Source organism: Cydia strobilella, chromosome 5 (genome assembly GCF_947568885.1).
Source record: "Cydia strobilella chromosome 5, ilCydStro3.1, whole genome shotgun sequence".
Taxonomy (NCBI): domain Eukaryota; kingdom Metazoa; phylum Arthropoda; class Insecta; order Lepidoptera; family Tortricidae; genus Cydia; species Cydia strobilella.
Genome location: NC_086045.1, coordinates 4,163,394 through 4,188,972, shown reverse-complemented (window position 1 = coordinate 4,188,972; position 25,579 = coordinate 4,163,394). Strand labels below are relative to the sequence as shown.

General features: G+C 39.9%; 1 protein-coding gene and 1 long non-coding RNA gene across 2 annotated transcripts; both read left to right on the top strand.

Annotated features, from left to right (window-relative positions):
- Positions 1 to 2,413: 2,413 nt before the first annotated feature.
- Positions 2,414 to 8,721, top strand: LOC134741297 (uncharacterized). Its single transcript, XM_063674030.1, has 3 exons — positions 2,414 to 2,494; positions 2,756 to 3,985; positions 4,060 to 8,721. Exons 2-3 carry the CDS (start codon positions 3,890 to 3,892, stop codon positions 8,224 to 8,226), a joined length of 4,263 nt encoding a protein of 1,420 aa, XP_063530100.1. The 5' UTR covers positions 2,414 to 2,494; positions 2,756 to 3,889; the 3' UTR covers positions 8,227 to 8,721.
- A 681-nt stretch (positions 8,722 to 9,402) lies between these two features.
- Positions 9,403 to 9,739, top strand: LOC134741837 (uncharacterized). The gene is made up of 2 exons (XR_010127902.1): positions 9,403 to 9,448; positions 9,596 to 9,739. It is a non-coding gene; the product is annotated as an uncharacterized LOC134741837 (long non-coding RNA).
- The last annotated feature ends 15,840 nt before the right edge of the window (positions 9,740 to 25,579 follow it).

The following is a 25,579-nucleotide window of genomic DNA, read 5'->3' as shown; positions in this document are numbered from 1 at the left end:
CGATAGTTTACGCTAAGACCGCTGCCCTATACATTTTCCTCCCTGGATATACATTATGGAAGATGTTATAACAAAATTGATTGTTACTGCCTCTTCGTATGACTTTTTTCGATTTTTTTATTATTATGAGAGTTAGTAACTTCGTCCCCTTTCCTTTTAGAATTATATATCTATTTGAAGTTTGTACGGGGAATCGATAAAAATCAGATTAGATAAAACATAAGCTACCAAAATTACTAACTCCACGCAGACGAAGTCTGCGCACTGGCACAGTGCGCCTTAGTTACATTATTTATTAATTTGTAGTTATTCTTGATTCCTGAGTTTTTTGAGTCTAAATTTGAAGAGCTCTTAGTTAGTTAGTTATGCTGGGCATTTTCCGCAAATCGACATCCAATGTGCCTATTTTGCGTGAAACGAGGTAGCGCTACTCTAACCACCCCAGCTCCTCCACGAAGCCTAGCAAAGTCTTCAGGTTGCTAGTTGCCTCCTTTAGTGTGCATGGATTACCTAGGTATTTGCTCCTATATACTTCTACCTGTTTACAGTCTAGGAGAATATGTTTTGTTGTTTCTTCTTCTTCCATGCACGCTCTGCACATGGGGCTGTCAGTTTTACCCATATTATGTAGGTGTTTGTTTAGTGTGTTATGTCCTGTTATTAATCCTACTATTTTACGTAGTTGGCTTCTTGGTGTTTTCAGTAATATTTTGGTAAGCTTGTGGTTCAGTTCCGGTAGAATTTCTTTGGTTTGCCTGCATGTCTTCAATTCACTCCAGTACTTGTTGTGCAGTTGTCTGTGATGTTGTTCTAGCTGATTGTGTATGTAGGATATTGGTAGAGGCATAATTGGTGTCGCGGTGATACGCGATACGGACCGATAATACAGGTAACTGTCATTTGCTTTTTCACCCTGGTAACACTGATCGAAAAGAAAAAAATATGAAGATCGGGTCATAACGAAGGCTAAGAAAACGTGAGGTGCAAAAAGGTAATGTGGAGAGGCAAAGAGACCAGATGGAGTCAGGTGTAGACTGCTCATAGCAACGAGCAGTGTTGACAGAGCTACTCTTGGTGAGTTTCCCCTTTAATAATCACTATCGAGTGTGTGACGGTAATGTCGGGATAGCAAGCTTTCATAAGAGTTATGTACAGATAGTTAAGGCCTAAAGTATCTGGCCAGAGGCATCATGCATAGTGCTGCTGTCAGGCAGCTGGCGTTAAGCTTAGCATAAGGCCTGAGGCTTAGACTGAGAGTAAAGAGAGAGTAACCTATAAGAAATGAGCATGGTGTGATCAGGAGGAAGAGGCGAGCTATTTGGGGATGGTAGGAGGCCCGTCAGGGAACAATAGGTTCCCGCCACCATGCTCATAGTATGTGTCTTGCCAGACCGATGTAAAGTATAGTACGTGTAAGGCAAGACCAATGTATAGTTGTATAGGCTACCCGAGGAGGACTGATGCATAGAAAGATAGAGTACATGTCCTCACCAGTTTGTATCTGGTTCTCAGTATTAATTATTAAATGATGCAGTAGAGACTAGTGAGAAAATAAATGATTGGCAAGCTTGCTCTCTCGGGTTACTATCATACTGTTGTGCATTCTTATGTCGCTATAACTATATGAATATTACATTTGATATTGAATCTATTATCTCCGCGACATAATTTGGTGGAGGTGCTAAAAATTCAAATCCATCACATGCAAATGAGAGTACAAGCTAATGTTAATTTGATGACAAGCTGAAATGTATAAAGTTACTTTTTTTTTCGGTTGGGTAGTCTCTCTGTAGAGTAACATGTACTTTGAGAGCATGAGATTGATGGTCATTGTGTGGAATTAGAGTCCAGAATTTTGTTGCATCGACAGTGCAACCACTGAAGTCGAACATTTGCATTTTCTTATATTTATGGCATTTAAAGTGATTTATTATTTATCCTTAGGTAAACATTCAAGCTGTGTATTTATTTTGTAGTTATTCTATTCGTTATCGATTTAACTAATTTATGTGCGTTATCGATTTAATCGATTTATCCTCAACATTATTAAGACGTTGAGAGACGACAATATAGCGGTTGCTGTAGTCAGAATGAGACAGCGATATACTTTTAGTATTACGTTCGGGAATCGATTTTATTCGATTCTGCCGATTGTGCGATTTAGCGAAAAGGTTTAGAATAAGTAATATTTTTTATGAATACGGTGTATAATAAAGAATTTAAACGGTAATGTGGTTTTATTTGCGTGTTTTTTAATATGTTTTACGTCTACGTTAATTATTTAATAAGTTTCGTTGTGGTCCGACGAAAATTCCGGCTGTGGCCAAATACCTAGATGCCACAGAGTGTAATGAAGTTATTGCAAAAAATAAAAAAAAGTCTGTCTTGTTGCTTCTTGTCGTGTTTGGAATTCAGCGAGTTGTGTGAAATTGTACTTTAATAAAAATAAATTTGCTAGAAAGTGAGTGTTGAAGCGGATTAAGGCGTTATAAAGGTAAAAGTTTGATAATTATATCATTAGAAATTAAGTGGTAAGGATTGCCGTTCGAATCGACGAAATAATATCAACTAAGTCTTACCGGCGTACGCCGTTGTAATTGTTTGCAAAACGACGCCATTTGTTTTCGATTAAAATACATATTATTGATATCTGACAATCATAATTTTGTCACGATTGTGTTTTGTCTCGGCGGCTCATAAAAATATTCTTACGATTTACGACATTGCAAAAATTATAGCTGAGTGGAAATTACAGGTAGCAAGATGGAAGAAATACTCGCTACAGCGTTGCGTTCCCGCCTAAATAGATTAAAGGAAACTGTTCAAGTTACCGTGGACTTATTGAACAAGGTCGAAGCAGGAGTGGGAGTACAGCAGCATGATTTGATTGCGAACGGGATCGACCTTAAGAATAAATTGACGCAATTCCAGGTACGATTAGATAGATATATAACCAATGCACCGGACCCACAGAAGGAATTTTGTCGGGAGTGTGATGAGCTGCAAGTTCAGGCAGAAGACGCAATAACGAGAATGGAAATACTCATGAAGATTTATTCTGAGAACAATTCTCAAAACAAAACTAAATTACCTAAACTGGACTTGATGATGTTTAATGGGGATATATTAAAATGGAATGCTTTTTGGGATAGATTTGTGGCCAATGTTGAGAACAAAAATATAGCGGATGTAGAAAAACTGTCATATTTAATAGGGTCATTGGAGGGACCAGCTCTCCAAGCCATTGAAGGCTTGGAGACAACCAACCAAAACTATGAAATTGCTACTACAATGCTTAAAAACAGATTCGGCAAGATGAACCAAGTCATAGATGCCCACAATAAAGCGTTACAAAACCTGGAAAGGGCCCAGTCGACATTGGAATGCCGTAGAATACTCAATAGCATAGATACACATCTGCGTGTACTATCTTCTTACGGAGAAAATATTGAAGCAAGCCATTTAAGAGTTATAATATTGGATAAATTCCCAGAAAATATTTTATACCAAGTCAAACTAATAACAGCAGAAGATGAGACGACGGATAATATTAGGAAGGCGCTAGACAAGGTTATTACCGCAATGGAACGGGTCAACATTCAAACACCACAAACATTACAAACATCAAGTGCTGCTTCAACGTCAGGATCTACATCAACAGCTGCTTCAACGTCAGGATCTACATCAACCCTACTTAAAGTTACAAGAGAGAGACCAGTAAAACGCAAAAGGCTGTCTGATAAAACTAACACATTTAAGCCAAAACGGCCGAAAATTTCATGCATATTCTGTAGCAAAGGAGGACATTACAGTGAAGACTGTAATGAATATAAAACATACAAAGAGAGGATGAGTAGACTGCAGCAAAGGTGCTTCATATGCTTCCGGAATGGCCATAGAGCCTCTAAATGCTTCAGTAAAAAGAAGTGTCCTCATTGTAATAAATTCCACAACAGAGCTTTGTGCCCGCAGAAAACTAAAAAAGGTAAAATAGATATACCTGTTCCTATGACAGAAACATCAGTCAATGTATCTAACCAAGTGTGCAATTTCTTACAGACTGCAGTAACCCAGATAGCGGGCCAGCACAACAAACACCTGACATGTAGATTACTCATGGATTGTGGAAGTATGAGGTCATATATCACAAACAGATTAGCAAAAGACCTTGAAATTAAAAAAGATAAAGAAGTTGATTTAATCGTCTACACATTTGGATCCAATAAACCTTATACTATTAAGAGTTCATCAGCAGAGGTAACTGTTTTAACAAAGAGGCAAATTGAGAAGAAAATAAAAGTAAACATTGTACCACACATAACAGATCATGTCCCAGTTGTCAAGATTGATCATCCCAAAATAGATATAACTGCTGATGATGAGTCGGTCGGTCAAAGAGTAGACCTGTTGATTGGTAATGATTTGTATTTTTCGTTCCTCAGAAAGGATTTGTTAAAAATAAAAGATGATTTATATTTGATTGATTCAGATTTTGGATGGCTGACTGGAGGTTTCGATAAAGCTTTCAATAATAACAATGAAGACGTGCTGTCAGTTGTGACATATTGTAGTTGCCATGATGCTAACTGTCCATACTTCTCCGAGCCAGATCTTCCCCTCCGTAACATAGATATAAAGTTTTTATGGGCACTCGAGAGTATTGGCATCACAGATTCACCAAAAACAACAAAGGAAGAAGAAGCAGTTCATCACTTTAATGAAAATGTCAAATACTGTGAAGGGAGATACCAAGTTAAGTGGCCATGGGTACAATACCCACCGGAATTGCCCACAAATTACGGACTTGCTCTTGGACGGTTGAAAAGCTTATTAAAACGATCTGATGAAGAAACTCTTGACAACTATAAGGAGATCCTAAAAGAACAGTTAGAAGCTAATGTGATTGAGATAGTCCAGCCTTCACCTTTTCATGAAATTACACATCCAATTCATTTTTTGCCTCACCATATTGTAAAACAAAAGGGGAAGAGAGGGCGCATAGTATATGACGCCTCATCAAAAATTAAGAATGAAAAGAGCCTTAACGAATGTCTATATGGAGGCCCATCTATGTTGGAAGATCTTACGGGACTAATCTTTAATTTCAGAACAGGTAAAATAGGCATAACAGCTGATGTGGAAAGAGCTTTTCTCCAAGTGGGACTCCAAACAGAAGATAGAGATGTTACCAGATTTCTTTGGGTTAAAGATCCCTCAAAAGAAGTAACGGATGACAATATTGTACAGTACCGCTTTTGTCGTGTCCCATTTGGAATTATATCCAGCCCTTTTCTATTGACGGCAACCATCAGACATCATATTTCAAAGACAGAAAATTCCCTATTATCAAAAATAGCAGACAGATGCTATGTGGACAATTTGGTAACGTCAGCTGATTCCAACAAAGAAGCTCTACAACTGTACAAGGACACAAACCGCGTGTTCCATGAACTAGGTATGAATATTAGAGACTGGATGTCTAATGACAAAAGCTTTGTTGGAGAAATTCCTTTATCTCAGAGAGAAAAACGGACAGATAAGATGAAGATTCTCGGCTTATTATGGGATATAAAGAATGACACCCTACAACTTAATATAGATCCAGAAGTTTTTATCAATGAGTCAAGAGGAATCACCAAGAAAGGGGTGCTCAAGGTACTAGCACGCTTATATGATCCCTGCGGTTTTGCCTCACCTCTAATACTTCCTGGCAAGTTAATATTTCAGGAGCTCTGCAAAAGGAAACTGAAATGGGAAGATATATTGCCAGAGGATATGCAGATGTTATGGGAGAACATAGTTAGAAACCTGGCTGCTATAAGGGACGTAAAAGTACCAAGATATGTCGGAGACACATGTGAACAAACAGAAGAGATCGTACAGTATGAACTGCATGGTTTTACAGATGCGTCTATGAATTCATACGCAGCCATTGTATACTTGAGACTGATAGGCAAAAACAAGACAGCAGTCACCTTTCTAATGTCTAAAACGAAGATCACACCAATAGAAGACAAAAATGATTTGAAAATCCCGAGACTTGAATTGTTATCCTTTTTGATTGGAAGCAGGTTACTGAAATATATACATGATCATATAGATATAAACCTTTCAAAGTTGTATCTATGGTCTGACAGCCAAGTTGTCTTGGCATGGATGAAGACAAGCAAATTACTGCCTCCATTTGTCGCAAGACGCGTTAATGAAATAAAACAAACCAGTCGTACTCTGGGTATAGAACTGCGTTATGTGGATACAAAAAATAACCCAGCAGATATAGCAACTAGACCAGAATTATGGCATAAGAAACGAGAGTTGTGGTTTTATGGGCCAAAATTCCTTACCCAAGAGGGAAAACATTGGCCTAGTGACACCCAAATTAATAAAGAGATTTGCTTGGTCGGGAGGGCTCTGGACATGGTTGATGGTCCAGAGATGACTTCGAAAGGTTATGAAAACGAAGAATTAGCCCTCACAACAGAAGAGCAAGAACTCACCGAGCAATTGAGAGAGGAATCTTCAAATGTTGATAGAACATCTGGAAATGATGTCACTACAGACAACATTAAAAGGATTCAGAAAGAATATTTTCCGAACGAGGTCATGGGAAAGAAAACTAATCTGTCACTAGATTTAGGAATATTCAGAGACATAGATGGAGTGTTGAGGAGCAAAGGACGTTTTGGGCAAGCAAATTTGCCATATGATAAGAAGTATCCAATAGTGATTCCAAAACAATCCTCATTGGCAACCCAAATTATTAAAAGGACACATGAAGAAAACTATCATGTGGGGGTGCCCCACACCTTGAGTATTATAAGAGAAAAATACTGGATACCCCAAGGCCGTGCTCAGGTACAGAAAGTAATTAGAAGTTGCCCACAATGTGTGAAGTACGGTGGCGGCCCCTTTCAGTTACCACCAGCACCGGAGTTACCTAGTGCAAGAGTAAATTATAGCTCACCTTTCCATTTTACCGGCATAGACTACCTAGGACCTGTACTGGTAGATACAGAAAAAGGAAAAGAAAAGAGGTGGATATGTCTATTAACATGTTTAGCAGTACGAGCTTTACATCTAGAATTAGTTAAAGACTTATCAGCGAAGGAGTGCTTACTAGCCATTAGAAGATTTACAGCCATTAGAGGCATACCGGATACCATAACCTCAGATAACGCACTCCAATTCAAACTGACCAGTGAAGTCCTGTCGTCAGACTACTGTGTGAAAAAAGGTATTAAGTGGAAATTCATAGCTCAGCTGGCACCATGGCAGGGAGGTTTTTATGAAAGACTTGTAGCCTTAGTTAAGCACTGTTTGAAACGCACTTTGGACAAGCATCTGTTGACAGATACCCAGATGACAACAGTCCTTAAAGAAGTGGAATCGGTACTTAACACTAGACCACTGACTGCAGTAGGTGCAGAGCCAGAAGAAGTACTGAAACCAGCCGACTTCCTGACCCTAGGACAATGCTTGGATTTTGACACAGACTTACAGACTTCAAATCAACAGTTAACAAACACCAAAGTTGATCTGGTCCAAAGCTGGAAAAGAGGTCAAATGATTCTTGAAGAATACAAAAGAATGTTTATTAATCAATACCTGCCAAGTCTCAGAGAGAGATCCTTCCACACGCACAAACAACCAAGAATTAAGTCTAAAAAAGTACCTGAAATAGGGAATATAGTCCAAATCCGAGATGACTCCAAGAATAGGACAAATTGGAAAGTGGGGAAAATTGTCTCTCTGATTAAAGGCCAAGATGGTGTTGTAAGAGTTGCTAGAGTTAAAGTTAATGATACAGAATTAACACGGTCTCTTGGCCATCTGTACCCGTTAGAAGCAGACGATGTTGAAGAAACATGTATACCTGATAAAGAATTGGTAGATCAGGAAGAGAATAGAGTAGTAAGAGTGGAAAATACTTTAGACTACAGGAATGTCAATGAAGTACCTCAAGTGCCTGTATCGGACACAGGCAGCCTGAATTTGCCTATGGATCAAGTGATTGATAACACAAATCCTCAGACCGTTCCTAGTGATGAACCATTATCGTTACAAGAAAATTCACCAACTCCGGTAGAAGAAACTTGCCCTCCTCCGACAGACTTAGTTGAAGGTTCAGTAAACGAAAGTTCTAGCAGGAATGAGAAGAGAGACGCTGCCATTAAAGCCAAAGAGAAGATAGCGGAATGGACGCGTCACCTGTTAACCGTCTTGTAACATTTCTTTGCCTTGCGGAGTGTCGCGGTGATACGCGATACGGACCGATAATACAGGTAACTGTCATTTGCTTTTTCACCCTGGTAACACTGATCGAAAAGAAAAAAATATGAAGATCGGGTCATAACGAAGGCTAAGAAAACGTGAGGTGCAAAAAGGTAATGTGGAGAGGCAAAGAGACCAGATGGAGTCAGGTGTAGACTGCTCATAGCAACGAGCAGTGTTGACAGAGCTACTCTTGGTGAGTTTCCCCTTTAATAATCACTATCGAGTGTGTGACGGTAATGTCGGGATAGCAAGCTTTCATAAGAGTTATGTACAGATAGTTAAGGCCTAAAGTATCTGGCCAGAGGCATCATGCATAGTGCTGCTGTCAGGCAGCTGGCGTTAAGCTTAGCATAAGGCCTGAGGCTTAGACTGAGAGTAAAGAGAGAGTAACCTATAAGAAATGAGCATGGTGTGATCAGGAGGAAGAGGCGAGCTATTTGGGGATGGTAGGAGGCCCGTCAGGGAACAATAGGTTCCCGCCACCATGCTCATAGTATGTGTCTTGCCAGACCGATGTAAAGTATAGTACGTGTAAGGCAAGACCAATGTATAGTTGTATAGGCTACCCGAGGAGGACTGATGCATAGAAAGATAGAGTACATGTCCTCACCAGTTTGTATCTGGTTCTCAGTATTAATTATTAAATGATGCAGTAGAGACTAGTGAGAAAATAAATGATTGGCAAGCTTGCTCTCTCGGGTTACTATCATACTGTTGTGCATTCTTATGTCGCTATAACTATATGAATATTACATTTGATATTGAATCTATTATCTCCGCGACAATTGGCTCGGGTCCATATGCCGGTGTTTCTGAACCTTTCCTGGCCAGTTCATCCGCTGCATCGTTTCCTCTTGATCCACTATGCCCTTTTATCCATTGTACTGTTACTTTGTTGCCTTCTTTGCTCACTGCAGTGAGGCTCCGTTGAAGAGCTCTTGTTTTTACGAGTCTTAGCGCTGACAAAACTTTCGTGTCTTTTAATTCCCGATTGTCCCGAATCGATTCCTTTATTGAGTCTTTTTTAAGCGGGACTCAAAAAGACTCGTGCCACCGATTAAAGATTTCGCCAACAATTTTATAGGTTTTATCTGAACAACATCAATGATTTATTAACTCAAGATATCCAAAATTAAAGCGCTTACCTTGTGACAAATTGTACAAGTCGCCTTTAGTCGCACCTGTAGGCCGAGCACATGATTGATGCGACAGTATCTAGCCGCGAGATAGACTACCCGTCTTCTACTAACTGTATGAATTAAAGGGGGACGGGTAGTCTACTATGTCGCGGCGAGATACTCTTGCGCCAATCATGTGCTAGTCCGGCTGGGCAAGCGAGAAATGTGCACGTGCTAACGAGCTCCCGCTCACCGAAAGAGAAAGAGACAAGCTCATGTTTAACAACGAGTATGACAAAGATGAATGGAATGCGTAAATTAATCAAAAATAACAGATTTCTTCGTAGGTATAGAAAAAAATAAGGAATTATTTTTGTGCTCCTTGTGTATGAGTAGGTATAACCTATTCATAGTTATAGAATATCATTGAACAACAGTAAAAAAAATCGTTCGTTTATGATTTGTGTGCCTATCATACACATAAAGGGAATTAATTGCATTTTGTAATTTCTTGTAAATTAATTGAGTTATCTGAAAAGGACTCTAGTATCTACAAAAGACTCAAGCTACAAAGGAATTAATTATAAGGGAAAAACTGAGTCGCGTCTTACGGCCTGATTCGAACTTTGCTAAAGATACGACATGGATCGGATACGTCATACGTCAGTGTCAAAAGTGACGTTTATGTTTGAAGAAACGTCACTTTTGACACTGACATATTCTATCCATGTCGTATATATCTTTAGCAAATTTTTGACGTATCTTAAAGTTCGAAACTATCGTTAAGCTTATGCATAGGTATGCACGGGCTTGGGCTATAACCGCGAAAAATGAAGTTCGTCAATTGCGGCCATTTTTCTCTGTTACTCTAGTTACGTCTTAATGAGAGTAAAAGAGAAAGATCCCCGCAATTTGCGAATTTCGATTTTCGCGGTAGGCCCCCTAAGCCTGAGCGGGCGTCAGCGGGTGTGAGCGTGACCAAGCGAGCCCGCGGCGCAGTGTGAATGCTCTACGGTGGGCCCTACGTCGTCTGTATTAAGGTCCATTTTAGTTGTAATAAAATACAACGTAAATGAAACGCGCGCACGCGCCCGACCCGCGCACGCCCGGCTGGCCCGCGCACGCCCGCTCTGGCCCGTGCGCGCGCGCTCCCGCCGTGTCACGTGCGTGAATTAAGCTATAAAGCAGAGGACTCAAAGGACTTGCGTGGACAACAATTGGCTTAGCCGTCTCACAATCCTCGTTCTTTTCGTGGCGGTTTTCACTTCTCTAAGAAAGCGCACCATAATTATTTGATGCAAAATTTGGGTCATTTCTATTTATATTCGCCATGACTTCAATAAAAAAATTGAGTTGTTTTTGTCCTTATTTGCTGCTGACCGCATTGTTGCGATTTACATATGTTCGTAAATGTGTTGAGATGAGATAATGTGGCGGATTACCTTTGTGTTTGTTTATGTTTGAAAGGAATTACCTACTGTCTTCGTATTCGAGATAACTTTTAATATTAATATTAGAGAATACATTTTAAATGAAATAATTTTTTTGTGATAATATTTATTTATGTTTTTTTCTTCGCAACCTCTCACTTAGGTACTCAATGGTTTCATCGGTAGATCAGCGCTGGACATCGCCACGCCAGCATCATGCTGGGATGAAACCTTTTCGTGGCACTTTCTCGTTTCTCTTTTTCTGTTTTAAGTATATAATTTTCTCTTTTGTGTTTGTGCTTACGGATAAACTATTTCTATTTTCTATCTTTCTCTGGTTGTCGTTGACCAGTCCGTCAATTGTAGTTGGCGCAACTGGCCCTTAGTGATAAATTAATAAATGTTCAGCGATTCTCCAGTGTCAAAAGCAATTGACCCTAACCCGGGTCGGGTCTGTTAACCCCAAAAGTGCAACAATACCCAAACAGGTTATCAAATAAAAAGACACCTGACATTTCGCAAAGACACCCAAAAATAATCATGAATATCCCAAACACGGTATTTAACGTTGATTTCAATTTCGTCGTACGCACTTCGCACCCTTTGCGAGAACCACGTTTTTGCCTCTGCGGCACATTTATCCCAAGCGAAAACCGACCAAGAACCTATTTAAATAGGGTTGTTTTTTGGTTGGGAAGTATCAGGGGATGCTGCGTCTCCGTATGTATTATAAATTGGTTTAGCGAGGGGGGAGCGTCCGCTCGATACGCCAGTCGCGTCGTGCCGGCCAGAGTTGGAGGCTGTTCGTGTGTTTCGCACTTTACTTGTGTTGTGTTGTGTTTGTGTTAGTGATTTGGATCTTGGATTGTGGGTGAGCTGAGGATAATCCTGCTTTGGATATAAGGTAGGTTTCTGTCATGATTTTAGATTTAGCCAGTGAAATTACCTGACTTAGACTTAAGGCTGCTTTGACACCAAAGTGTGGGAGGCGTAGATTCAATGCCAAAAAATCTGCAAAGACCTCAAGAACGATTTTACATGTTAGTCTTCAAATGTTAAGACTACAGAGAGGGCACAGAGAAATATCATCTCGTTCGAAACTTAAGAAGCCCAATTAGGAAACTAACTTCACTTTACAGACTTTATATAATAAAGTGTTTTATTAGGATTCGTCTCTATTATCTAGGTATGAATTTGAAGTACAGTAGAACGTGCTTAATCCAATCACGTTTAATACGATTTCTCTCATAATACGCCATTTAAACTGATACCTGCAACTTGTTTTCAGAAATTTTCACAAAACGCTTTTCCGCTTAAGACGTTTTAGGCGTGGACCCTTCAGAATTTTATTTTATGAAATTTCTCGTTTTACCTAGGTACAGTCGCCATCAGATATATCTGAGCGGTCAAGGTGCTCACAAATATCTGAACACGCCTCTATTGTCAAGGCGTTAGAGTGCGTGTTCAGATATTGTGAACACCTCGGCCGCTCCGATATATCTGATGGCGACTGTACCCACGATAAAGAATGACACACTACAACGGTCCGGGCCCAGGCCGGGCGTCTGACACTTCAGATTTCTATAGAAAGCGTCACGTGATCACCGTCACCTGTCATAATGACGGAGATATGGAGTAACAAACATTAAAAAACAACCAAATTGACCTCCTCCTTTTGAGATTTGGAAGTCGGTTAAAAATAGAAGTGTCGGGCGCCCCGACCCGAGCCCGGACAGTTCTAACGTGAGTCATCCTTAAAGGCCTGCATTTTTGTCTTAATCTGACAACACTCTTGTAAAGGGTCACCAACTCGGCAATGTGCTTGAGACAATAGGTTGTTATCGCTTGTCTATAGACTATAGGTCCGCTTACGATTAGGCGGGCTGTACGCTGGTTTGCCACAATCGTGAAAGGGCTTCTTAACTTTGTATTTACGATTGTATGGGGTAGACGCAGTTGAACCTATTTGGTGCATTTATTCTGACTTTACTCCCATTTCCTTCTTGAAATTAGCATTTTCCCAGTCACAATTAGATTAATTCATAATCAAATAAATACATAATAATTCACACACATAACAATAACACATCACACAATAATTAATATCATAGAGGGGAAAATAAATGGAAGGAGAGGTAGGGGACGACCAAGAAAAAGGTATATGAGCCAAGTAATGGAGTATGTAGGGGCCGTGTCGTACCAGGGCACTAAAGGGCTGAATGATGATGATAATAATAAATAAATAATAGGCTGATTATCCATCCCACATCACTCGATCTGTGTAAAATTGTCCTACAAGACAAGAAGACAAGAATGCTCCTCACCCAGCCAGGAACAGGGACCGGCCCGCTATCCCTTATCGGGGTTTTATAAGGGTATTGCATAAGGCTTAACTCACCATACCCTTTGCCAGACGAAACCCTTTGTTTTGCTTTTAAAAACCCTTATATAAAGCTACCACATTTGAGTAATCGGTAGCCCAAATACCCTTACAAAACCCTTATCATCCGCTCACCAACACCTTGCATAATGCTTATAAGGGTTAGCCTTATAAAGGGCTTCCCTTTTAGCATATAAGCGTGCTAATTTAAGTCGTCTACGTTGCTCATAAAGCACACATTACTTCGAATCCGAGCGATCGTCGGCGGCGACGGCGGCGTTCTTTGACTAGCCACGTATTTTCTTTCCTTTTCATACACTACCGTAGATATATACTAATCCTGTCTCTTTCACGCAAAGGGAAACCTTTATAAAAAGCGCTTAAAAATAAGGGTAACCCTTATTAAGGGCTAGCCTTATTTTTGGTTAGCTTTTCGGTAAGGGTTAGTCAAAGGTAGGGGTATGAATGGGCTTGCAGTTCAAAAGGGAAAGTCTTTCAATTGTGAGCCGTGTTTAAGTGTCGCCCATTGAAAGGGTTTTATCGCGGAAAGGGTTGTCCGGTCCCTGGCCAGGAACATGCCTGCTCCGGACCAGCCGGCATAGACGGCGACGGCGACGGCGAGATAGACTACCCGTCCCTCTTTAATTAATACAGTTTAACTGCACGGCGACAATTTCACACAGATCGACCTAGTCCCACCCCACAGTAAACTCAAAAACCGGCCAAGGGCGAGTCGGACTCGCGCACGAAGGGTTCCGTACCATTACGCAAAAAACGGCAAGAAAATCACGTTTGTTGTATCGGAGCCCCACTTAAATATTTATTTTATTTTGTTTTTAGTATTGGTTGTTATAGCGGCAACAGAAATAGGTACATCATGTGTGAAAATTTCAACTGTCTAGCAGTCTATAGCTATCACGGTTCATGAGATACAGCCTGGTGACAGACAGACAGACGGACGGACAGAGGAGTCTTAGTAATAGGGTCCCGTTTTTACCGTTACGGAACCCTAAAAATGACACATTAAGTAAGATAAACGGGTAAGTTAATTGAGGCTTGTAGCGCTTTTACGAATAACGCCATAAGTAGCCTTACCACGACTGCCATAGCAGTGTCAAACTAACATATTCGCTAACATCTGCGTAACTTACTTTCTATACATCTTGCTCGGACTAATATGCGAGTACTAGCGAGATGCATGGAAAGTAAGCTACGCACACGCTAGCGAATATGTCAGTGTCAAACTGGTGGTAGCTGTAAAGGTTCCAAGCGGCAAAGAGCATGTCGGGCTATGCTCAGTGTAGGATTTCGTAGTTACTATTCTGTCAAAATAGGCCAAAAGGCTTTGCAGCGCTTTGTACGTCTTTTTACTAAGAAATTAAATTGCTTTGCAATAACCCAAGAACTACTGGACCAAACATGTTCGCTATAGTTTTCATTGAAAGTATTTATTAAGCTTTTGTTTTACAATTTTTTTCATATTTTTTGGACCCATGGTTCAAAAGGTAGAGGGGGGGGCCATTTTTTTATTGTCGGAGCGGTTATTTCCAAAAATATTAACTACTTATATCAAAAAATGGTTGTTGGAGACCCTTTTTCGTTTTGAAAGACCTATCCAACGATATGCCACACTATTGATACAAAGCAAAAAAAATAAAAATAAAAACAATTTGTACCCTAAAAAAATCACAGAGCAAAGCCTCGGACAGACAGACATGGCGAAACTATAAGGGTAGAAACCGCCAGGTGACTACGAAACCCTAAAAATGACTGAACAATTTTACATAGTAATAGGTACAAAAGTTTGGTTAATTTGATATAGTTAGAATTTATTAGGATGTCCGAATTGTTTAAAGAATTTGAAGAGCCGTCGAAGTTTATTTATACAACTTTGACTTTTTAAGTTTTCGGTTAGTCTGCCCTTGCAAATATAGTAGGTATATTTTCCGTGTGAATGTTTGCCCTTGATTAAAATGGGTAAACATTAAAATAATACAAAAACTACAATTGTATTTATTTATTTAAAACACATACAGTACATATGATACATATGTCAAAAGTGCATAATACGCACATAAATCTTAGTACTAAAAAGACCTGCGGGCCATAAAATATATTTGTAACAGAAAATTGGTATACAAAATAAACATAAGCCTAAGGTCTACCTTAGGCTTATGTTTATTTTGTATACCAATTTAAAATATCTATATTATATTGGTACAATTTTGCGTTAGGCCCCTCTTAAAGCCGTTGAAAATACAAAAACCGAGGACCTTCGAGGTCCATTAAGCGAGATAATCGTCTCAATTCCTCGCTGAAAAGGGCTCGTCTATTGTCATGTGTCCTCAATATTTCACAAGACGCGTTAAGAATGTTTCAAGAAGGTTCAGGAGACGCAGACAAAAGGCTAAGGGCGGTCCTAGAATTCATTTTGAGAATGCCATGACCTCATGACATAACTTGTAGCTGGACATATGACTGTTTCGAGTTTCTGAGGCTATAAGGCTACTTTTTTGCCCGACTAGAGCTAACTCATTTTAATAGCTCTGCTTCTTCTTTTAAAACATATGGCTTCCATCATTTTTTTTTATACTACGTCGGTGGCAAACAAACACAACATACGGCCAGCCTGATGGTATTAAGCGGTCACCGTAGCCTATGGACGCCTGCAACTCCAGAGGTGTTAAATGCGCGTCGCCGACCCTAACACCCCGCACCCTCGTTGAGCTCTGGCAACCTTACTCACCAGCATTATAATAAAGCCATTTATTTCCACAAAAACATTATATTCAAGCAAACAATAACAGTTACAACAACAACAAAATAGAAATAACCTAAATAAATTCATCCTTAAGTAATTATATAAAATCGATCATAATCCAATATTCAACCAATCAACTTACACATATCATGTAAGTAACTGATAATATACGTATTACATAATTATGATAATATATTCAATTACTGGTGTTTTATTAACAATTCAATATTTCTAAGTAGATACAAATAGAAGTAGATATAAATTAAGAATTATACAATTTCAATTTATAAATTAAACATTTTATTTTCTTGCACCTTGCACAGTTTTTTTTTTTTTTTTTTTTTCCTCTCTCACTCACCAGCATTAACACAATACTACTGAGTACGGTCTAGCTTTATTTGGCTGCGGTTTTCTGTAAAGTACTTCCTCAGTTGGGCTCTGCTCTAGATCTGGAATGACATTCGCTGTGCGCTACCTCACAACGCGATATGACATTCACAGTGCCTCTACCTCTCTTATAATGATTAATTTATAATGATTTCGCCAATATCAAAAATGTGGACCCGGGTATGTCCTAAAACTACGTCCAAAAGAGAGGTATGGGCACTGTGAAGGACATCTCGCTTTGTGTGGTAGGGCACAGGACAGCGGATGTCATTCCAGATCTAGAGCAGAGCCCAACTGGGGAGGTACCTCCACCTTACAGAAAACCGCAGCCAAATAACACTAGACCCTACTAATAGTGTTGTGTTCCTGCCGGTGAGTAAGGTTGCCAGAGCTCGAGGGAGAGGAGTGTTAGGGTCGGCAACGCGCATGTAACTCCTCTGGAGTTGCAGGTATACATAGGCTATGGAGACTGCTTGACATCGGGCGGGCCGTATGCTTGTTTGCCACCGACGTATTATAAAAAAAAAATGTGCTCGTATGAAACGTCATGAAAAACGGTTCAGTAGTAGCTCTATGTAAAATATCATGTAATTAAAGCATGTCGTTTTAAAATGAGATCGTAATTTCGATTGTATAAAAGTGGTTCTATGGCGGCGGAATCGTGCGACTCTTATTATTAAACCTTTGACCATGTAGGTATTAAATCATTTTACGGTTTAGACTCGCTTGTTTTAGTCACTCGCGCGACATGTTAATGTTAGTATGTCTCACAACAGTTTAAATTCGTTCATGTAGGTATTATACATATAGGCCCATTTAAGTTTTAGTTGTGCGATCTGATTCTGATATTCCCGTCTTGATAGAATATGCAATGAGCACGTGAGAGGCTATTTCAGAGTGGCCCCTATTATAGACAAAGTAAAGGAAAGCAGGCTTAGATGGTACGGCCACATCATGAGACGAGATGATCGTTTCCCAGGTCACTCCGTCCTAAATATCCCTACTAAATCCTTGGGAAAAGGAAGACCTCCCGACAGATGGTGGTCCAATATCAAGCGGGAGATGAAAGCCCAGAACCTTACCCCTATGACAACCCAGGATAGAGCGCCCTGGCGCCGCCGTACAAGGAGGCCCGACCCCACAGATAGAACTGGGACTAAGGGAAGGAGGAAGAAGAAGATCTGATTCCGATACGATACTGAGATATTCAGTACACTGCACTGCAGGCAAAAGTGGCATTTCTTCAACCAAAAACGTCACTTTTGACACTGACAGTGTCACGTTACTCCCTCCTCCACGTATATTGGAGGAGTGAGTAACGGAGCTGGGAGTGAGGAGGTAGAAAGGAAAAGATAGATATAACAGGGGTAGGTTCTTTATTTATCGGCTATTGTCTAAATATGACACGCTACAGATGGTTTAAATTACAAAAAGAATAAAATAAAGTTTATAGTCGCGCTAATAGCACGTGCAAGGCAGGAGCACGCACACGGATAGGCGCGCTGATAGCACGCGCAAGGTGAGGCGCGCTGGTAGCACGCGCACAGTAAGGCGCGCAGATAGCACGCGCAAAGGTAAGGCGCGCAGATAGCACGCGCAAGGTGAGGCGCGCTGGTAGCACGCGCACAGTAAGGCGCGCAGATAGCACGCGCAAGAGTAAGGCGCGCAGATAGCACGCGCAAAGGTGAGGCGTGCTGGCAGCACGCGCACAGTAAGGCGCGCTGGTAGCACGCGCACGGTAAGGCTCGCTGGGTAAGGCGCGCTGATAGCGCGCGCACGGTAAGGCGCGCTGGGTAAGGCGCGCTGATAAGCACGCTTTTCAAAGAGGCGAGGCGCAGTGACAACACGCGCCTGTTGAGGCGAGGCGCGCCGATAGCGGGCGAGGCGCGGTGACAGCACGCGCCTGTTGAGGCGAGGCGCGCCGATAGCGCGCGCCTAGGAGACGAGGCGCTCCGCTAGAGCAACCGTAAAGCACCACCGGACTTGGGTGCGTGCAGAGAGCGCCAGACTTCGCCAGGAACACAGGTAACCTTTTAAGGAGCGCGATCGAGGGTTTCTTGATGGTGCGGGGCCTGGCTTGGCCCCGCACGGACCCTTACAACTGATGTTCCTTTGTTGGGAACTAGAAGCAAACTGAATTCAGATGTCCGCTGGGCCGCTTATATAGCTAGCAATAACATTTTCTAGAATTCTTCTTTACTTCGTTATTAATTTTGAAAATATTTGAAAATATTTGTTCACCAGTAACAATTTTTAGGTAAAATTTAGAACAAACTACTTGAAAACTATACGACCTAAACTTCATGCTAAAGAATTTAGAGTAAATTATTAGTTTGACGGATTATGTCAAAACAAAGAAACAAATATGTCAAGGAAAATTTATAGTGAATTTTAGGTCGATTAGCTTTGAAATCATTATAAAAACATGAAGTGATTAGAAAAACAGCAAGGTAAGTAACCGGACGGGTCAGGGCCGTATTAGGGTAGAAGGAGTTTAGGGAGAATTGGAAATGGTAGCCAGAAAGTAAAACATTTTAAATCAAAAGTTTCAGAGAGTAATTTGGAAGACGAGAATCAGACAGGAAGACAAGGCAAAAGCGTTAAGGAATTATAGCCGATTGGAGAATCCAGAGCATCAGCCCGTGGGAGTAAGGACTGGGAGTTAGGACCCAGGTATGAGATGCTACATTACCCCAAAAACCACGGAAAAAAAAACTTTGTCGTAATCTTAAACGGAAAAGTTTTTTTTTGTGAAGAGTTAAGTTTAGGGGAAAGTAAAGGAAGTAAGGTAAGTAGGTAAGTAAGTAAGTAAGTAGGTAAGTAATTAAGTGGGTAGGTAAGTCAGTAAGTCAGAAGAAAGAAAGAGCAAGCTCGTTAATGGGGATGAATAAATGGAACGAGAGGATGAGTGATATAATGGAGAAGAAGATGAATAGATCGAGGAACTTCCCTGCACTCATACATCTCCTGTCATAATCACGCATTCATAAGTCTCTGGCAAAGGAAGGGGATGTGGTTCACGCTCTATGACGCACACTCCTAAGAAGTCCTCGCTATGACCTGAGGCTTCTTTATAGAAGGGAGTAGTCAGCCGCTCCACTGGAAAAGATAATAAGATAATAATGAACGACCTAAGGCTTATTTTAAGGGAGTAGTCAGCCGCTCCGCGAAGATAAGTTTATGTACAAGTTCTAGTCGGTTTAGAGCCGACGAGAGAATAGAGAGTAGGGGTAGAACCTACTTCTAGGTTGTGGTAGGGGTAGACCTACCACAGTAGAGTAAAAAAAAGTAGTGTTTGACCATAAGGCTTATTTTTTTCTTCAGAGTTGGACTACCGCTCTGCAGGGTGAAGAAAAGAAAAAGAAGGGCACCTGGCTTATTAAGCCACCCGAGAATGAAGAAATATTTACAGATGAATACAATCACACAAAATGAAAGAAATGGAAAATGACAGTTAATGAAGAATGAAAACGAGCTTGAAGAAGGACAAAGGGGAGGAGGAGGACGGGCTGAGCTGCAAAGTAAAAGAAGTACAATTATTATAAAGTTAAAGACCTATAAAAATACATCATTAGAAATAAAAGTGATAAAAAAAGTAGCTATCTAGTCTGATTGCTATAATAAGATAATCTAAAAAACGTGCCATATTGACTAAGGAAATAGAAAATTAAACAGAAAGAGGCCGAAAAGTTATTTAAGATTTAAAGACACGGATTCTGTCTATAATTTAGAATTTAGTGGGTTAAGAAAGCCGGTAAATTTAAAAGTTGGGCGCCAAAACTGTCACGTTACTCCCTCCTCCACGTATATTGGAGGAGTGAGTAACGGAGCTGGGAGTGAGGAGGTAGAAAGGAAAAGATAGATATAACAGGGGTAGGTTCTTTATTTATCGGCTATTGTCTAAATATGACACGCTACAGATGGTTTAAATTACAAAAAGAATAAAATAAAGTTTATAGTCGCGCTAATAGCACGTGCAAGGCAGGAGCACGCACACGGATAGGCGCGCTGATAGCACGCGCAAGGTGAGGCGCGCTGGTAGCACGCGCACAGTAAGGCGCGCAGATAGCACGCGCAAAGGTAAGGCGCGCAGATAGCACGCGCAAGGTGAGGCGCGCTGGTAGCACGCGCACAGTAAGGCGCGCAGATAGCACGCGCAAGAGTAAGGCGCGCAGATAGCACGCGCAAAGGTGAGGCGTGCTGGCAGCACGCGCACAGTAAGGCGCGCTGGTAGCACGCGCACGGTAAGGCTCGCTGGGTAAGGCGCGCTGATAGCGCGCGCACGGTAAGGCGCGCTGGGTAAGGCGCGCTGATAAGCACGCTCTTCAAAGAGGCGAGGCGCAGTGACAACACGCGCCTGTTGAGGCGAGGCGCGCCGATAGCGGGCGAGGCGCGGTGACAGCACGCGCCTGTTGAGGCGAGGCGCGCCGATAGCGCGCGCCTAGGAGACGAGGCGCTCCGCTAGAGCAACCGTAAAGCACCACCGGACTTGGGTGCGTGCAGAGAGCGCCAGACTTCGCCAGGAACACAGGTAACCTTTTAAGGAGCGCGATCGAGGGTTTCTTGATGGTGCGGGGCCTGGCTTGGCCCCGCACGGACCCTTACAACTGATGTTCCTTTGTTGGGAACTAGAAGCAAACTGAATTCAGATGTCCGCTGGGCCGCTTATATAGCTAGCAATAACATTTTCTAGAATTCTTCTTTACTTCGTTATTAATTTTGAAAATATTTGAAAATATTTGTTCACCAGTAACAATTTTTAGGTAAAATTTAGAACAAACTACTTGAAAACTATACGACCTAAACTTCATGCTAAAGAATTTAGAGTAAATTATTAGTTTGACGGATTATGTCAAAACAAAGAAACAAATATGTCAAGGAAAATTTATAGTGAATTTTAGGTCGATTAGCTTTGAAATCATTATAAAAACATGAAGTGATTAGAAAAACAGCAAGGTAAGTAACCGGACGGGTCAGGGCCGTATTAGGGTAGAAGGAGTTTAGGGAGAATTGGAAATGGTAGCCAGAAAGTAAAACATTTTAAATCAAAAGTTTCAGAGAGTAATTTGGAAGACGAGAATCAGACAGGAAGACAAGGCAAAAGCGTTAAGGAATTATAGCCGATTGGAGAATCCAGAGCATCAGCCCGTGGGAGTAAGGACTGGGAGTTAGGACCCAGGTATGAGATGCTACAACAGGTCAGTATCGTATCGGAATCAGATCGCATAACTAAAGCTCGAATTGGTCCGATAGTGTGGTACCCCGTACCCGTATCCGTACCTTCCCGTATACCGGTAATCAGGTTGACCCCATTGAACTTGACCCGCGGGCCGCGCGTAGTACCAATAACTAAACCTTTCAACGAGGACATTGTCGCTTGTCGATAAGGTTGATTTCAAATTGAAGCTATATGGAAAAAGCGCCTTATTGACAACCGACAATAAGTACCCTTTTGATTGAGAATGGCACATATCTACGGCTTTCGTTCCAAGTAGAGATGGGTAACTACCCGGGTAAATACCCGAGAGCGGGAATTGACCCGGTATATACCCTATATTTACCTACCCGAGGGTGTTAAAGGATGTGTTAAATGGTATGTGAGTATAAATAAGATTAGTTTAAGTAGTTTTTTGTAATGTTACATAAAATTAATGTTCAAATTCATTACGAAAAGGTATTTGAGGGTGAGGGGTTGAAGTGAAGTTCGATTTATGAAAATCGTGTAAAACCATTCCCTGGATTCCGGAATGAAAATAAAGACTGGATGATAATAAAAAAAATTGTGTAGTATCACAACTTCGGAAGCTCATAAGTAAAATACAGTTAGTTTTATGACAAAAATGTATATAACCTTTTTTGCGGGAAATTTGGTCTACTTTAGTTTGTACATACAACACTTTTCGATATTAATGACAGATTGAGATTGAGATGAGATATTAATAGAATAGAAAAGAATAGAATTTCTTTATTTGCCAGAATACGTGTATAAGATGACAACAGAAAAGGTTTACATGTATCAGTATTCAGTCGAGGACACGACATGCAAATAATTGACAATTTAATAATTTTAACATAAAATAAAAGTACAATATAAAAAATATTACGACAGAAATGAAAACAGTGGGTAATTTTTCCTGTTTAAGTAAACTAATAATAAGTTGGTAACAATTTGAATATTAAGTAATAAAATGTCCATGAATAAATATAACTAATATCGATAAGTTAAAATTTTTATATAAAAAGTCAAATTACAAAATGGATGTCGTGATAATTTATTTAAAAGTCATTGGGAAAATAATTTAATAATAAGATGTCAAGATATATACATAGTTTTTTTTTTTTTTAGCGAGACCATTTTCGTGGTAAACTTTAACTCCTACCTATTTTACGAGTATGAATGCTTAATAGTTTTAGTTATACTTTTGTATGTAATTTTAGTTTTAGGTTATTACGAATAAAACATTAGATTCTGATTCTGATTCCAAGAAATATTAAAAAGTTAATTTTCAGTTAGTTTGCTGCCTCTTCAAAGACTTGAATACTTCCCACGCTTTAATAAAAAAAAAATATTCCCAGCTTCATAAAGACATCCTTAAAAACGAGAAACATCTATTATTCACGCTATCACTTAAGAAAACCTACGAAAGAAACAAGCGAGAGGGTCCGAAATCCAAGATTTACTCCAAAAAGACGTAAATACAACATTTTCTTTTTACACCAAGGCTTTTTTACTACTGACAAAAAAGTACTCAAATCAGAAACGAAGTTTATGTCAAAAATTTTTTGGTTAGATCCGTCTTTTTGGTATCAAACAACGAATTATTCCTCTTTATGTTACATTCACCAACCAGCATAATCGTAACCTCAAGTTCATATAACTACTATGCGTATTTAGGTCTCAGATATACTGGTTCTTTGACGGTCGTGGGGTAAGAGTACGCATGCGCGAATGCGCGATGCACCCCCTCTGTTCGTTAACCTTTGTTCTGGCTATGTGTACGTATGGTGTGGGGGCAGCGTCTTAAGGTCGCGTAAGGGTTGCCTGCTTTGGCAAATCATGCTGCAATTTTACAATTTAGAACCCGGAAGGTTGACCGGCTAAATGTAGGTATAAATTTACACCACACTTGCACGTAAAACGTGTTTTTATTAATATATAAGATATAAAATCCTGAATTTCTATCTAGGGCAGTAATAAATGTATGTAAGAAATTAGGCAGAAATTTAAATTTTCCTCACGAGTGTGATGAAAAACATTGTGTGTGCCACAAGCGGTAAGCGGCTTCGGGCTTCAATTCACACTCGTTTGTAAATTCTTATTTACCGCCCTTAATACACAATGTACTATGCTATATTTCGCGTGGATCTTTATATTGGTAGTTTTAGTTCTACATGAAAATTGTGCAGCGAAAGATGCCCTTTCTCACTCAAAATAAGTTTTTGGCAAAAAAAATATTTTTGGTACAAGCTTTTGTCGCTGACTGTACTTTTCTTTCCACAGGTAACTAATACTCATCAAGACAATGCTAAAAACCCTAAACACAATTAGGTTTCGTTGTTTTATCACAGAGTTCCTATGGCCATGTCTGCATCATCAGATCAGCTCGATGGTATCATAATATTGCATTGATGCATTGTCACCCGACTTACATATGTATGCAAATTTTCAGCTTCATTGAATGTCGTGAAGTATGTCAAATTTATCTTGCAAAATTTGACTCGTACATATACGTACATAATAATAAGCTCGTAATATATTTATTCTCGGTTAGGTGTCCATGATGCCGGCGGTTAATGTCGCTGTGCGAGCGGTACAGATATATAATTATGCGCGTGCGATAGGGATAGGAACTGGCGGGTAAATGTACCAAAATTTTCGCGCTCAGCGTCCTTACTTTTCTTTGAATACTCTGAATTGGCAACCCTACACTAACTACTAAGGGTTGTATTTACTTGTGTATGATCTCGGGAGCTTGTTAGGTTAGGACGCGTCACGTTTAAGCCGTCTAAGATAAAAGGGGGAGTTCAAATATTACGTAACGCAATTTTCGTAGATATTGACCGCGATCATCATGCGAAAGTTTTCTCTACTCTTTGCCGTTCTAGAAAGAGTGGCGGCGTCCTTGGTACCGGTCCAATCCCTAATATTGTTACTTCATGTTGTTCTAGGTCTTCCTTTACCTCTTTTACCTTCTCACTACTATACTTCTCAATAATAATAATAAATTTTATACTTCTCAATATTTGGTACTTAATATTTCTGTAGATATGTCCGAAGTAAGCTGTCTTAAGCTCATAGGTATTAAATATTGAACCCTTAAATTTACTCTTATAAGCACTAAAAACGGTAAAACTTTTATTTTATTTTTTACGTTACCTACAATAAAACATGATATTTTAAATGTTTTATTAAATGTTTTTACTAATTATGCATGCACCAAACAGCATGTAAGGTCGTATCAAAATGAGATCAAAACCGTAACAAGTTGTCTCATCTGAATCGGGCTGTCGATACGCACGATGATGATGATGATGGGATATCTGTAGAAACACGAAATCCCCGCCTCGTGTTTTATCGCAGACTATCTGATGAAAGCTCGTGCTCGTACATACATACCTATAGGGCCAGTTAGGGTTGCCACTAATACAAGGAGTCAAAATGATTCGTCGTCTTGTTTCAGAAAAATGTTTACAATCTAAAATATGTACAAAATATGTATGTAAACATTTTATTGTACATAAGAGATTACAAACACAATAAAAACAAAATATATACAATGTACAAAGGCGAACTTATCCCTATGAGGGATCTCCCAGTCAACCTTTGAGCAATTGAGAATAAAACAATAAACAAATCAAGATAGACAAACTAACACTATGATCAGAAAGTAAATTATGACTCATTTATTACAAACGTATTACAAACGTAAATAATTAAATCCTGTAATCTTCTCTTGTAATCAAAATAACTTGTAAACAAAGTTTTATTTGGTCTATCTTTTAAAGTTGGTTGATTTATTTGGACCCATTGCTTAAAAACTGTTCTTAATAAGTTGTCTGAATGGAACGGAATAGCTGCCGAACCGAAACGCCTGTTAAAGAAGAGGCGTTTTATGTTTCCAAAATTTTTATTACTTACTTGTTGTTTTTATTATTTTTTCGCAACTGTATTAAAAAACGTCGTTCGATACACGTCCGGAAATGTCATTCTTAGTAATGTAATGACATA